Genomic DNA, 15885 nt, shown 5'->3' on the forward strand with positions numbered 1-15885 from the left:
AGATTCAACTCATGGTAATCAAGAAAGAATCAGAGCCTGATTCTTCATTCTGTAGCTACAAATTGTGTTACAGGAGATGAAAAACTGATAAATCAAATGAGCTGAATTTCATTATGTTTCTGGATAACCATTTTCTTCTTGTTCCCAGCAAATCAACAATGAACATCATGATGCATCTTTAATAAAGATCTATGATCAACATGAAAAGCCTAGCATTTAAGAGGATGTGAAACACAGTGTTTGCTATTAAGCATCAGATTATGGTCATACATTCTGTTTTTATGCTGTTATGGAATTCTTCATTTGTATACACTGCCAGAATTCTAGAAGATCATTTGCCCCTTCACATAAAGGCACATCTGTGCCAGAAATGAGGTGTACTTTAGGTGCAGTGTGACAAAAATCTCCTGACCAAGAGATGTATTTGTTGACAAAACAAAAAAAGGTTGACTGAAACTTTGGAGATTCATCCCAAACTCATAAATTGTGGTGGAAACAAATCTGAAAATACAGTCTGTTTTGTCCTCTCACAAACTCTGAGTCTGTCATTGGAGCAGCGTTCATTTCTAGATTTGATGAAATATAAGAAAGGTTAAAATTCAAACTCTGATACCCCTCAAAGTCCGAGCTTCATTGCGGGCTGAATGAAACTTAACAAGAAGAGGGAGATCAGGTGCTGCTCACCATTTTCTGACCTGTAGTTCTAACCTGATGGAAAGGACTCTTCCAAAGAGTAACTGATGTGAGAGAGATGGACATGACCAAGATTTTTCAGTGTTAGTGAAAAAATGTTGACTTGTGTGTAATTCCCTGTATTCTGCCTTTGTGGTGATAAACTGCTTCCCTGTACCTTCCCCCAGAAAAATTTCTCCTTTGGCTGACAATCAGGAAAGAGATTTATTGGCAGCATCCAGTGCTGCAGTGTCAGCTCATGGTGCTGTGACTTGGCAGCGTGGACTTCACTAGAGCCAGTGGTGCATGCTCACGTGACCATGTTTCATCTGTCCAAATTTGCTGATAAATCATCTCTGGTTTATCCCTTCATTTGCTCCCTTAGGTCTGTGTTGTGCAAAAGAATGACACCAAGAAGATGTATGCTATGAAATACATGAATAAACAAAAGTGCGTGGAGCGTAATGAAGTGAGAAACGTTTTCAAGGAGCTGCAGATTATGCAGGGCCTGGAACACCCCTTCTTAGTTAATTTATGGTAAGATACTGTTCCTTTGTTTACTGTCTGAGCCAGCATTGTCAGTTTTGAGCCCAGACTTGCCCATTTGTCTGCTGCAAGGCAGTTTTGGGAGCTGCTGATGTGTTGCCACCCACAGCATTGATGGGCATCATGCAGTTGAGTCCCACGGATGGGCTGCTGGAGCGCTGGCTGCGAGGTCTGACTGCTGTGGGAGACGTGCCTGTGTGCACTGTGGGCTGGTCCCCAGGCTCCTCGGTGGAGGTGGGTCTCCTCATCTGGTCTGCTGACCAGGGCCTTGTTTTCAAGGGAATCTTCTTTAATTAAACAAGAAATTATCTCCCTGGTTTCTCCAGACAAGCACAAGAGACTTTATTTGTGTGTTCCTTTGTGGTTTCTTTCTAGGCAGGCGTTGCTCTTTACCATGACCCAGTTTTATTTAGTAGTGCTCTTTTGCAGCTCCCAGGACCACACATTAAGAGCAGGGGATCGATAGCCAAGCTGTGCTCTGTTCATGGGGTTTCCCTTGGCAGGGCTTTCTTCACCTGATTCCAATTTTGTGGTTTATTTTGTACTTTAAACAGTCTGCCTTAATCTCTTATTGATATTTGACTGAATTAATGCTAATCAGCAAAGATAAAAACAATTTATCATGGAATTTGCTGACAGAAAAATAACACCATTGAAATTGCATTGCAGAAACTGGTGTATCTGTTGGGAAAATGTGTACATAAGTCTCTTTCCTTTAAGAGGACCTGATAAATGCAAACTACATGCATTTATAACCTATGTTATAGTCCTTTTTCAACCATTAGCAAGTGAATTGACCAGCTTAGTGATAAAAGACATGCTAATTCTTCCCCCTTAATTTCATTTGGTATGTTTTCCTGCTGCAGAGCAGTGGAAAGGAATTTTAAATGAGACTCTATTACTGTTGGAGTCTGCCAGGTTAATTTTATTAGGACGCCAGTAACATTTCAAGTGGTGTGGTCTCATTCACTGCATGATGCAGTGACCAGTATCCTGTAATGATAGGATTCCCCTGGGGCAGTGGGTAATTACATTTATTGGATATTGGAATTATTTTTAGAATGAGGTAGGATTTAGCAATGCTAAACATAAAAAATTAGGCTAAACCACACTGAAGATCACAACTCTTTGAATAACTGTGTGTTCCTTTTTGAAATCTGCCATAACTTGAGTGCTGTTAGGTGAGCTCTAATGATTTTAGTGGTATTGCTATTCAGTATTGTCCTAACTAGGGTTTGAATGGTAACTATGCGTCCTACTTGAACGAGCAGTTCCAGGGAAAACATTGCAGTTGAGAACTAAATGGCATCTGCCTATGTACAGACCTGTACAGAGCAAATCATCTGAGTTTTCCTACTTCTGTTCTTGCCATGTCATCCCTTGTCTTGAGTATAGCCTTTATCTATCCTTCATTCTGAATGACACATAGATTATGGGTTTTGTCTGGAGTGATATTCTGGTTTGTGGTGTTGCTTGTCAAATCAAGAAGTGGTGTTTTGGTGAAAAAAACCTTATAGCTGATTGCTAGATTATCTCAAAGGGATGCTTGGTAAACAGTTGCATCAAATGAGGTTACTTAAAAACCAACAGCAGATAGCAGCTGCCGCCCTAGTTGTGTTGACCAAATAGGTTTATTAACAGACTGCTGCCAGGAGGACCAGCACTCAGCTGTGAGTGACTGGTGCACAATCTACTGTGCATGCTGGTTTAAGGCTCCTCTCCACTTGGCTCCTATGGTCAGTTCCCTTGGGTGCTCAGAGAAGACAAAATGCCCAAATTAAAGAGCTGAGTGTGAACCCCAAGGGAAAAAGGCAGCATTTATGCAGAGCTCCAAGCTGAGTTTCCAGTGCTGTATTGAGTTACCAATTACTTGGACAGCTGGAACTGTGAAGGGATCTTCTAAGATGCCTCGAAGGGGTCTCATGTGGGTGTTTTGGCTGGTGCAGGGTAGGCTTTACCAACAATTTTCACAGAGCGCCAGCACAGACGTGACCTGGGTGATTTCTGGAGCCGTATTGCTCCACAGTCAAAGTGGCTGCCCGTGGCCAGCCTCTCCTGACTGCCATCCCCCTCTTCCCACCTCCCAAGTGGAAGTGCTTCATTAGCTCGAAGTCACTGGCAGCAGCTGTTGCCTACCAAGCAAACAAAGCTGAGGAGTACTGTATGCTGCCCAGCCATTCAGGAAGGAAAGAATAAACAAGTATTAGGTCAGTAGGAGATCTTTCCTGAAATAAAAATGTGTGGTCCACACTCCCTGGGCCCTTCTGGGCTGTGCTGCCAGTCACTGTCACTTATCCTGTGACAAACATGCTTGAGAGCTGTGTCTGCCTGCCAGACTCCTGTCCTTCTCCCTTAGCAGGGAGAGATCCTCAGCAAACTGGGTTAGAGTTTGGGGAGGTTTGGATGCAGCTTGGGTTTTGAAGTGGCTGATGGTAACAAGTTCAACATAAAAACATTAGGTTCCTGACCTTCTGGTGGGCCTGTTGGTAGTTGTTCATTCAAGCTACACTGACTGTTATGGATCTGAAGTTAAATTATTGTCATCTCAAGTATGACAATAGGAGTTTAGCTGCAGTGAGAAACAGAGCATGGAAAGGTCATAAGATTATTATTTCCTGAGTGAAAAAGTTCCAAGAAATTATGAGTGTTCCTGAGGTATCACATATCTCTTTATAACCTTGCCTTTTTTTTATATATATTATCATACTTAAACATGCTTGTGCTATTTTAGGTACTCATTCCAGGATGAAGAAGATATGTTTATGGTTGTAGACCTGCTGCTTGGAGGGGACCTGCGTTACCATCTCCAACAAAACGTGAGGTTCCAAGAAAGCACCGTGAAACTCTTCATCTGTGAGCTGGTGCTTGCCCTTGACTATCTCCAGAGCAGGCACATCATCCACAGGTCAGCTGGGGACCTCCTAGGTGGACTGATGCTTGTAGATGGTGCTGTAGGGTTGGACTCGTTCCTCTTTGACACGAAAGGACAAATGGAAGCTTAAGAGCTAAAGAAAATATTATCCCACATACATTTGCTTTTGTGTAAAACAGAGGGCTTCCTGGAGAAAAGCATTTCATATACAACAGAGTGTTTCTGGGGTAGCTGTGATACAACATACTTGATTTGTTTGCTGATCCTGCAAAAAGCCATCTCTAGTAGGTTTAATTAGCTGTAGCTCATTAGTATTTATCCTGGTCCAAGGAGGGTAGGTGTCAGTATGCAGCATTCCCCTGCTGTCATACTCTAACATGTTTCCCTTTTGCCCCCCTCTCCCTGTACTGTGCTAAAAGGCAAGGAGTGGGACCAAATACAGCTTTTTTTTTAATGAGTGAGGCTAAATCCCTTTCTAGAAGTGGTGAGAGTTTCTTTTTTTGGCCACCAAGATTTTTTTATGGCCGTGAAAAAACATTTGAGCTCTTGCTGCATATTCAAAGACCTGCAAAATAACAGGGGAGGTGGAGCTCTTCATTGGCTGGAGGGGCAGGGTTTGGCTCTGGATAGACAGACATGCAGCTGTTTCCCACTGGTGTCCTGGGCAATGCAAACCTCAGGGGTCCAAAGATTTTCACTTAGTAGCTGCTGACAAGGGGTGTGAATAGGGAGCAGCAGAGGGATTAATAAAGGCAGGGAGAAGATTATCTCATTTATAAATGTCACTCCAGAAGAACATTCTTGTGAGGTGTAAAAATAAAGCATGCTATGAAATTTAAAATGGAAATGATTGTGGTTGTTAGCAGCGGAAACAACACACTGTCGAAGGGCTGTGGAAGGTTAATGCTTCTTCATGTCTGTAGCATTCAGCTGTCGTTTGTGAGGTGTGAGGGCAGAACGGCTGACGCTTGGTGTGCCCGTGGCGTACCCTCTGCAGTTGCAGAGAGCCCCAGAGAGGTTATGCTCTGCTGCAGTTGGAGCCAGACCTCCTTGGGGATAGCTCCCACTTTCTCAGGAGTCTCATCTTTCATGCCGCTTGTTTTGTTTTGTACCTGCATAGATTTCTGCTCTGATGCCCCTGCTGCTGGCAGGCAGGCCACCCCAGCTGCCCCACTTGGGCTCCAGCGGGCACGTCCATGGTCTGGGAGGCAAAGCCGGCGCGCAGTGTCGGGGACGTCACGCTGCCCTCTCCGCCCAGCACCTGCTCACCCACACCAGGCAGCGGATGAGCATCAATTAAACATTGTGAAATGCACACTCGTCCATCGCTTGTCCTGGGCAGCAAGGGACAAACCCTCACACCGTTGGCGTGGCCTGAACAGAGTGGGGCACAGGCATAAGGGAAGCACAGAGAAGAAAGCCTTCTGTGTTAGTAACGTATGACAATTAGCCATGGTGTTTATAAGACTAAGGGGCTAGAGGTCTGGTGCTATAAGAACGAGTCTGTACCTTGTGGTGGTGGAAGCTGTGATAGCTACAGGAGCACAGAGTGCCCAGGGGACTGCACTCTCCCTTATGAGCCATGTCCCTGCAGTGGCCTGGCTACCAGTGGTGATGGCCATCAGCATCACCCAGGGGTGGGCTGCAGTGCAGGAGCAGGCACAGAGGACAGCCAAAAGCAGACTTCCTTGGCTTTCCCAGAGGGCTACTTGTAAATAAGAGAAGCTAAAGTTTAGGCTGCAGTGTGTTTTTTGAGCAGCTACACATATTTCAGGTGACTCGAGTACAAAAAACACTGTGTATGTCAGTGTGTAAAATTTGCATGTTATTTAATTAACACGGTAATGTAAGTTGTTTATTTAACACTGTAGCCCAGTGGGACTGTCTTAGATTGATAAAGTGACTCAGCTGAGTCAATTACACTGCAACATCTGTAACTGGGAATATCAGGAGATAGGCAAGGGATATTTATCTTGTCAGAGCAAAGCTGTACAGAGACAGCAAACACAGACTGATGGCTGGAATTATTTCCCATCTACATGTAGAAAAGGGGGAAATATTTGTTAATATTTGGGGCTGGGAAATGGCTTAACCAGTTTATAAGACATAAATATACAAGTAATTAATAACCAAAATGATCCCTATTCATTGTTTGCATGCTGGGAATGACCTCACTGTGCTGTTGGCATTCCATAGGCTGCATACTAGACTGAGTGAGATCAGAAAAGGCCTCAGTGGAAATAAAAAAATTAAATAAAACTAAAGAAAAGGTTGCAAACTGGTTGAGAAACAAAAAACCTGTCTTTATGGTTCATTGAAAAATTTGAAAATATTTTTGTATCAAGGGGTTCAAAGGATCTGTTTCTGAAACATTTCTTAAAGATTTTGCTTAAATTAGTATTTTCCCATAAATACCCAGCGTGGGATCACTGTGTTTTGCTACCAAAAGGAGCGCTGCCTGCCCAGACTGTTGGGCTCTGACCCGTGGCACTGTCTTGCTGTGCTAGTGGAGAAAGCCACTGCTTACCTGAAGCCACCCTGTGCTCCTTTGGCAAAGACGCCTGTCCGTGTGCTTACCTGCACTTTGCGGGGGGCACAGGGAAGATGAATGGTGTTTGGAACCCACTTGAAGTAGTTTGGGTGGGAAAGTGCCAGAGAACAATAAACTACTAAATGATATTGTCTCTTCCCCGATTCCAGCTGGGTAGGGGAGTTCAAACTTTATCTTAGTGATTCAGTTTTTAAAGATAGAATCCTAAACATGCTCATTTCCTCACTTTCAGCCCCTGAGCCTGGTGGGGAGCCCCAGGAGGGTACAGCGTTGTTTCTTTGTGTGTGTGTGTGACAGTCTCCTACAGGGCATTAGGTTGCCAGAGGCCTGGCTCAGGCTGATAGCAGGTGAATGGAGACTGATGTAATGAGCTCATTAAAATCAGGTTGTGTCTTGTAAAGTCACTCAGGTGGATATGGTAGCGGATCAGGTGTATGTTCTCTGCTTTCAGCAGAAAGCATTTCCTTACAGCAGTGCTACAGGTATTATTATTGTTTTGGTGTGGATTTTTCTCTTTCACTTAATGAACAAAACCTATGGGGAGCTCATTTGTTTCTAGAGTAAAGATGCTAAAATGATTGATATTTACCGAATAAATGGGGAGCAGCTCTCAGTATAGTATTGAAACAGATTAAGTAAAAGGAGGGAAAAGAGAAAAAGAATATCTAATGTTGTGGGTAGACTACCTGAGTGCTGCTAGTCCAAACCTCAGCAGCCTTCACAGCCATAGCCCTGTACCACTATCTATGCCTTTGTTGTTGATCATTCTTTTATGCCTAAATCAAACCCTGCAGGAACATCTGAGCTGGAGAGCCCCAGCAAAGACACCTTCTAGGACCTGATGTCTCCAGAAGAGTGTCCCCCTCAGAGCCTGGGCTTTCCTAACATGTCTGCAGCTGTGTTTTTTGTCATATTTCAGAGCTAATGTCAGTCTCTCTTCTCTGCCTTTTTCGCTTAGAGACATCAAGCCTGACAACATTTTGCTGGATGAGCATGGTAAGTGCCAGTTTCTTTGTGGTTACGCATATGCACAGAAGCAGAGCTAGAAACAGGACATCCAAGTTAAAGTGCTTGCTGTTTTCCTCATTTTGTGGTGCTTTCACTCCCTCAGTTCAGTCAGGAACAAGACAATCCTCTTGTGCTTTGGTTGCAGTCTTTTGTGTTTTGAACAGCAGTATCTTACACCTTTGGGGTGCTGGGCACCCTGTGATGCTGAAGTATTTCTGAGGGTACCTTAGTATTTAATCAGCTCCTCTGACTGACTGACCTAATGCTGTTCCTAGGAGGAATTGTCAGGGATGACACATTTTGCGCTGCTTGCCTAGCAGACCTTGTTGTAAGACCTTCTTGACTCTTGGTTAAAACTTACTCAAAACATAATCATCTGAATGGAAATTTCCTGTAATTGCAGGCTGTGTGTAATGTATGAACACAAACAGGATTAATTGTGGTTGAGCAGATGATCTTTGTTCAGGTATTTTCTTTTTCCTTGAGTATTTGATATTGGGAGTGAGCTTTGAAGAGGATTTGAGGCTGGGTATATTATAGATGCTGCTATCACTTTTTCTTTAGTCTTTTTCTCAGACAAAACTCTGACTATATTCTTGCATTATTCTCTAGACATTTTTTTTGTCCTGGCAAAGCTCTCACAGCGAAGAGCTGTCTGATATTTATTAGCTTTTAACTCATTGGAAAAACACTTTGTCATTTCATGTTTTTTTAAAATCATGTAACTGGCTTCTTGTGAGAAATCTTTATCAGCAACTACAGTGAGCCCCTCAAAGAGGAAAAGCCAGTGCAGGCACAAGGCATAACTGAATTCATTATCACTTCAGAGGTTGTAATAGAGATGCTGAAGCTCCTGAGGAATCGGTGTGGCTCTTGTGTGTGACTAGGGTTGCCTGGCAGCACCTGAGCCTCGTCTCTACCTGCTTTGCATATGACCTCTAATTTCAAAGTGCTAGCTAATTATTTATTTAGGAGCTGTCAGCAGAGCTGCTTCTGCCTCCAAGTGCAGCAGCCCTCTCCTGCCTCCCTTGGTACTTCTCCTGCTGTTGCCCCAATGCATAGGCTGATGCAGAGACCCATCCTCTTTCCCACTAGTCCCCACTGATGTGCTGTGCACCTTCTCAACCAGGCAGGGCCAAGTTCCCTGCCAGCAGTACCCTCACCAGCAGACACTCTGGAGTGAGCTGTCACGATCTTCCAAGAGCCCTGGAGCCATGGAAATGTAGGTCAGCATCACCTGAAGAGGGAGAAAACAGAGAGGAGAAAGCTCTGCTTGTCTCTGCAGTTACATTCAGCTCAGCAGGACATAGCCTGCAAAGTTCTGTAATGACACTGCAATTTAGGCTGATTTTCAAGCCTGTTCTTTGCTTGCTGTGATATTTCAGCTGTCTGTTGCAGAGGTTTCAGGGTTATTTTCTGTGGATGTACTCTTGACTTCAGTGTCCTTCTGACAATGACTTTGCTTCTGTTCATCCATGGCAGCAAAGGTGTGTCCTCTCAGGCACACAGAAAGCTTGGTGCACATGCAGTTATTTTAATTTCTTGCCCCCAGGGCAACTGTTGTTGTACCATGTTTATCTATATTTAGTCTAGTAGATTGGCCTTTTTTTCAGTATCTTATTCCTCTTGGAATGGAGCTGCAGCCCCCTGTTCTCGCTCTGCTCCCTTCACCAGGCCTTCACAGCTGTGATCACAAAACATATGCATCAGTTTTTTATACTATTCTTGATTGAGACCAGCCCCCTGAATATGAAGCAGCTGAAGACCTTCAGCAATCAGGCTTCAGTCCTTTATTTTTCAGATGCTTCATACCCCTGATTCTGCCTTTTGGCCCGTCTTTCTTTCCAGCTATAACTCCTTCACCCTGTCAGACTTAAGTATCAAAAGGCCCCCATGTCTGTTACAAACCTCAGTATTCTTTTTGACAATCATCGAGGAGGCAGCAGGACCCTTTGTGCATATCATCTCATCTTTGGGTAGGAGGCTTCCTACTTCCTGTAGTAGGTTCAAGTTTTTGATAGTACAAATGCCTCTCATGATGCCACATGTTGAAACGTGTTGTCTTCCTGCTGATTGTCATGAACTTGACACACACCTCATGTTTGCCTCTGCCACCTTGGTCAGGGACATTCTGTATTACCATATCAATTTTAGCTAAGAAATTAAAGTGAGCCATAAATAAAGTGGAATATCGGGCAAATATCTTTCTGTGTGATAAATAAAGTAGTTGTTCAATGCCACAGATGGGATCAGGTCCCACAGTGAAAAAGTCCTCAGCAGTTGACCACCTTCAACAGTCATTCCAAGCACGAAGTTATTTCCTCCCTAAATAAGTCTTATTGATTTGGCTCAATGACAGCATAGCTCACCTGGGAATAAAAGAATATAACAGATGGCAGTTTCCAGGAATTGTGACTAATTCATGAGGAGTTTTTAGCAGGGTCATTTGTCTAATAAAAATGAAGAAAAGCTCAATTTTATCTTTAGTGAAATACAGCAAAGACCTATAGTGGCTTTGCCCAGTGTTATTTCTTGTACCATTGCCAAAAGGTTCTCGAGGGCAGCGCTAAATTGGGTGGATACCTGCCAATGCAGGCACGGCACATATATCCCATTTGCTCTCTCATCTCAGATAAAGAAATTACAGCACAGTCTCTCCAAGAGCCTTCATGCCTCACAGCTTGTGATATCTCTAGTTTCATATACTTTAAATGTTATCTTATTTGAATCTGAGGAAACCTTGTATTTTTTGCACAAAATTGCTCTAGAAAGATGAAAGAATTAAGTAGTAATAGATGCGCTGAATGTAAGAAGAAAATTCTTTGCTGTAAGGCAGAAGCAAAGGCTTGATCTGAAAGTGCCAATTTCTAGCAGACAGGATGAGCTTTGGGGAGGACACGCTGCCTGAAGCACAGCTCTGTCTGTGCTGTTTTGAAACTGGCTGCAATTAGAGATGCTGAGCAATCAGGGCTTAGAGTCTGACCCTAAAGCCCAGCAGCAACACCCAGCACATCCCTTACCGACCAGTAGCTGCCATCCCTGGTTACCCCGTCCATCCCATTCTGTAGCACTGCTGTTGTTGTTCAGCCCTATTGTACTGTACTATTGTACTGTCCAGAGACACCTTTCTCCGCCTCCTTGGCCTGGTTTGGTAATTTCCCAGGTGAGCTAGTTTATAAAACTTGTGACTTATTTGAAGTGAATCATTTAAAAATGCATCCAGAGAAAGGCACGTTTGTGCTTGGAATATCAAATTCTTAATAAGTCTTTCCAATTCCTATTTATGAAAACAGCTCTTCACAAAGGGAAATGAGAGCCAGAGATGAAAGAAAAAACAATGCAAGGACGTAAAGGACATATCTAGACAAGAGAGGTGCATGTCGTTGTTTTCTCTCAAGAATCCCTCAGTGATGTGATGCCTGTTCTTTAGTGGGCAAAGTGAAGAAAAGAGGGCCCAGCTGATTTTGTAAAGCAATCCAAACAGCAAGGAGGGCTGTGTCAGGTCAGTCGGGTACCATATGAGAGGTGAGCTCTGACGCCTCACTTGTGCTTTCCCAGCAGTGCCCACAGCTCTCTAGAGGGACCTCAAGTTTTCCTTGCTTCCTTCAGTCTCAAGTCTGACAAGCACCACAGATTTGATAAGGAAGTCTGTGCCTTGGTGGTACTTTTGGCCCAGAGGGCCCCTAGGTGCAGAGACAGGTCTCACCTGGACAGGGCTGTCCTGCCAGGCTGTACCTGCCCTTTCCCTGCCTGCGGCAGTCCGATGATGGAATATGAAATTGCTGAAAAGCTGGATGATAACTTCATGGGAAAGGATTGAAGAATTTGTTCATCCTCACCAGATGCTGACATAGAAGTATGAGTTAAGGGGTTGCAGCATGATCCCAGGGCCTTCTGGATAAGTATCACATTTGCCCTGTCCATGTGGTCAGCAGTTGTGTCAAAGGCACGTGGACCAGGGCTCAGTGCAAGCCCCTCTGCCTGACAGAGGGGGGCTGTATCCCTGAAAGTCTACAGCTCAAGCACTGACTGTGTCTGGGTTTGCATAAAGCATGGCAGGCCACCTGCCTCCCCTAGTTCTGATGGGACCTGAGCTGCTCCCAGCCTGGCTCAAGCGGAGCCGTACCTGTACATCCAGCCTTCCTCCTGAGCTGCAGGACACAGTTTGGATGCAGTGCTCCAGGATGCATTTTGCACACTGTCCACAGTCAATTTGGGGTATGGGCAAGAAGCTCCCACGCTTTACACACTGCATTTGTCATTGGAGAGACACAGGCAGGAACAGGGATGTGATACAGTAAGCTTAGGTGAAATCACAACTTCTACTTTTATTCCCCATTTTTTTCCCAGCTAGATCAGATATTTGCAGCTGGCAAACTTGTCTTACTCTTCTCATATATCAGATATATAGGCACAATTGTAAAGATTTATTGAAATGCTTCATAGCATCCAGGCAAGACAACATAAGTTCATTACCAAAGCATCAACTTTTAGACATATAAAGGTGATCTTATGCTACTTTATCTCATGAACTAAAGCAGCAGCAAATTTCTGGCTATTGAAACTAATGGCCAAGGGAACTATTGTCAAGGCATCTCCATCAGTAGGAAGCCACTTTGATCCCTGTAGTTAGAGGAGACAACCACAATTCAGCCACCATTTGTTATTGCAGAAGAGGGTGATGAGTCTGCAAAGCACAACATCTGATGCTTTTGATAATGAGCCCACGTTTTTCAGGGGTGAGCAAGTTCGGTGCCTTAGGATAAGATTCATGAGGTCAAGAGGAAGGAAAGACTGCCAGCATTTGGATTCACAGCATCATAATGAGAAGAATTAGGCTGAACTAACTAACAGGTTTCAAAGAAACTCCTTCAGTGAAGCCAGCCTTGTGTCTATCACCTCTGCTGCTGTGCATGATCAGTCTGGGCACTGACATGAGCTTAGTTAATAAGGAATAATAAATGCTTGCAAATATTGTTTGGGTCTTTTTTAAAGTGCAAGTCCTGAGCTAGGTGGAAGCATTTCCTTTCTCATCCCTGCAAATTAGGTCCATCTCTTGTTTCCTTTTCAGTTTGCAGGCAGCAGTTGTGCATATTGTGGCAATGACAGCAGAAACCATCCCTACGGCCCAAGGGGCTTTTCATGATGCTCAAATGTATTCTGCAAGGCTCTTTTTCTTGCTGCCAAAGGTATTTTGTTCCATTCTAGAGACATCTTCTAAAGAGCAAAATGGAGCAAGTACCTAGGAACACCACAGAGCAAGTGCCTAGAAAGCTGAAAATATCAAGGATTTAATCAAGGACTTCATCATCATTAAATGGCTATCTGGAGAACTCCATTTTTTTTTCTCCCTAAAGAGTAAATTCGGGGATATTTGGTGTAACAAGATACACGTGTAAGCAACCTGCAAGCTGAAATGTTTTCTATCACTTCTCCTACCAGAGTATCTTTTTCGTGGAAGCTCCTTTCTGTAGAATATTTTACTTCAAGTTTCTCATTCAAAGCTGTTTCTTGGGTGAAATTAAAGCAAATCAGGTTACGCATTAACCTTTGTCTTTCAGGACACGTGCACATCACTGATTTCAATATTGCCACGATGCTGACTAAAGAAATCCAAGTTACCACCATTGCTGGCACGAAGCCGTACATGGGTAAGAACCAACCACAATTTCGTGTTCTTGAATGACCCCTCTGTGGGCTTGACTTGATAGCCATGGGGAGACAGGCAAAGTTCTTTTTAATAAGCATTTGAGCTCTTTTTTTCCCAGTATATAACAAAAGGCATGTGTTTGTGTGAAGTGAGGAACAACCTGGAGGTGCTGTGGGGTGTATGGCAGGAGTCCTTCCCCAGCAACACCCTGATGCAGCTGGAAAATACACATCCATCTGCTGATTACACACAACAGACTAAAGCAAGCGTACCACAAACACAGATCTTAGTGCCATTATGCCATACTGTACAGCATGTTTTTGATTATAAAGTAAGATAGTTGCACTCCTAAGATCTCAGAGCATTTCACAAGCAGCAGTCAGGCCATGTAGCAGTAATGACCTGCTCTTGCTACCCTTGAGAAGGGAAATGAAGCACAAAGGCTTGTGCTTTGTCCCTTGGTACATTAGCACAAGTCTTGCACTTCTGCATCACTAGCAGTCATTTGAATTTTTATATAAACTGTCTGCTTTAAACACCAATGTTACTCTGTGTTCAGGCAAGGTGAGTAGACTTAGCAGTTGCTGCTTTCCTGGGCTGCAGCATCTGCCCGGTGTGATAGGGAAGAGCCTATATTCCAGGGTCAGGCCAATACAATTGCAAGTATGCTGGTGACAGCTCTGCACCACAAAGAGGTATGGGAGGCTTTAGCTCTGATCTGCACTGCTGAAGACAGCATCCTGCCTTTGAAGAGCAGGACAGTCATAACTGGGGGCTGCAGAACACAGCAGGGATGGATGTGCAGGGCCTGCAGGAAGGAGAGCCACAGATGGTGCAGGATAGGCCACCACCATAGTTAAACAAACATTGTGTTTTTCAGTCTTTACACAAATTCCTGCTATCGTATCTGTACTGCCAGTAGCAGTAGATGTGTCTGTTTCTGCCAACAAGTGAAAACCAGTCATGTTCAGTCCTGGAAACAGAAGTGTACAGAAGGGAAAGCCACAGCCAGGCTCTGGAGGGCTGTCAAGTCAATTCCTCGATGCTCACTGACCGGCTGGCTGTGTACAGAGACTGTGTTGGTGCTTTGCATGCGTGGTACTAGCTTCCAGGTGCCCACTGGGCTGAGTAGCTAGCCTAGTTGCTGTGGTTGTATACCATCCCCTTCCCCATCTTTCTTTATTTCATTAAAAAAAGGGAAGCTTTTTATGTCTAGGCAATGGTATGGGATTAGTCCTAGGCCAGAAAATGTCAGGCACCTGAAGGAGTGCGTGGCAGGGCAGGCGTGCTCTCCTGGGGCAGAGCGACTGTGGAGCAAGTGGGTCACTCCACAGCAGCCTTGGGTCAGCTGGAGGAACAGTTCTCATGGGCCACTTGGCATACACACACAGAAGGAAAACACACAGCAGTTGGTCCCTGTGCAGACTTCATTTATCCAGTACTCAAAATTTGCTTTTTTTCATTTTCTGCTTTATAAGGAGAGTACAGAAAACTTATGTTCACTTACCCTCCAAGTAAAGCAGATGACTTTTCAGACAGTGAGAGACCCACTTGATACTTATCATACAAGCACAGCTAATAAATGAAAATCAAAATCACATTGACATACCTGGGAAGAACCGGTGCCAGAGCATGCAGGTACTGAATCAGAGAGAAATGTCCTGAGCTAATGCTGAAAGAACTCCTCCAATCATGACACAGAAGAGTCTTTGTAAGCATGAACTCAACTTCCCTAATGGAAACAAAAACACTCAAAAGCATTTCTATACAGCTACACAACTCCTCCCACACAAAATACTTCCTTCCAGTAACACTGTCCCCCAGACCTAAGTAATGCAGCCTCTCTACAGTTGTTCCATAAACAAATCCCTTATGGAGATCTGGGAATATCTTTTTTTATCAGGAAGACCAAACTGACCTTTCACTTTTGCACTTTTAAAAAGGCAAACATGCACAAAAAGAAAGTGTTGATCTCTGCTGTTTTGTTTTTAGAGCAATTCTTGCCTCTCAGCTCGCACAAAAATACTACAAGGGTTTTTTTTCCTTGCTCTCAAAAGGGAAATTTATTGGCTAAGAAAGAGCATTTCAGTCTGTGCCTCCACCTACTTCTTATTAGCTTAGTAACCTCCTCCTAAAAAGCTGTAGCTCTCGTGCTCCGTTCAGTTAAAATTTGCTTTTCCCTGCCAAGGATGCAGTTGGCACTATGTCTGCATTTACGCTGCATATTAATGTTTCTAAAGGACTGCTTTCATTCAGTGTGTGGGGCTGTATTTAGGCTCTGCCAGATTGAAGTACTTTAAATATGAACAGAGATGAGTGGAACTGGAACAGCTTTCTAACATGAAGATCTACTGAGCACTGATTGGGGGCAGAAAGGCTTTTTTGGGGTAGATGAGGAGATAGACCAATTCTATGCCTAGATTCAGTGAATTAGCGTTAGTCCTTACTCCATTTACTGTGAGATAATGGGCATGTCCTGAGTTAGAAAAAGGAGTTAATTCTTGTCAGGCTTTGGGGGCAGAGAAGCACTGAGAGATCCCCAATGGAAGGGACTGTGGGGCCCTCAGGTGCCCCTGGAGTGGGATC

General features: G+C 44.0%; 1 protein-coding gene across 3 annotated transcripts in view; it reads left to right on the forward strand.

Moving 5' to 3' along the window:
• The window catches only part of STK32A (serine/threonine kinase 32A), a 37685-nt gene that overhangs the window by 12470 nt on the left and 9330 nt on the right, over window positions 1-15885 (forward strand). For all 3 annotated transcript variants that reach the window (XM_062002437.1, XM_062002438.1, XM_062002439.1), the window contains exons 4-7: window positions 1058-1209; window positions 3950-4123; window positions 7600-7637; window positions 13211-13300. In XM_062002437.1, the coding sequence (XP_061858421.1) occupies window positions 1058-1209; window positions 3950-4123; window positions 7600-7637; window positions 13211-13300 (454 nt within the window). The remainder of the gene's footprint in view (window positions 1-1057; window positions 1210-3949; window positions 4124-7599; window positions 7638-13210; window positions 13301-15885) is intronic.

Source organism: Colius striatus, chromosome 9 (assembly GCF_028858725.1).
Source record: "Colius striatus isolate bColStr4 chromosome 9, bColStr4.1.hap1, whole genome shotgun sequence".
Taxonomy (NCBI): domain Eukaryota; kingdom Metazoa; phylum Chordata; class Aves; order Coliiformes; family Coliidae; genus Colius; species Colius striatus.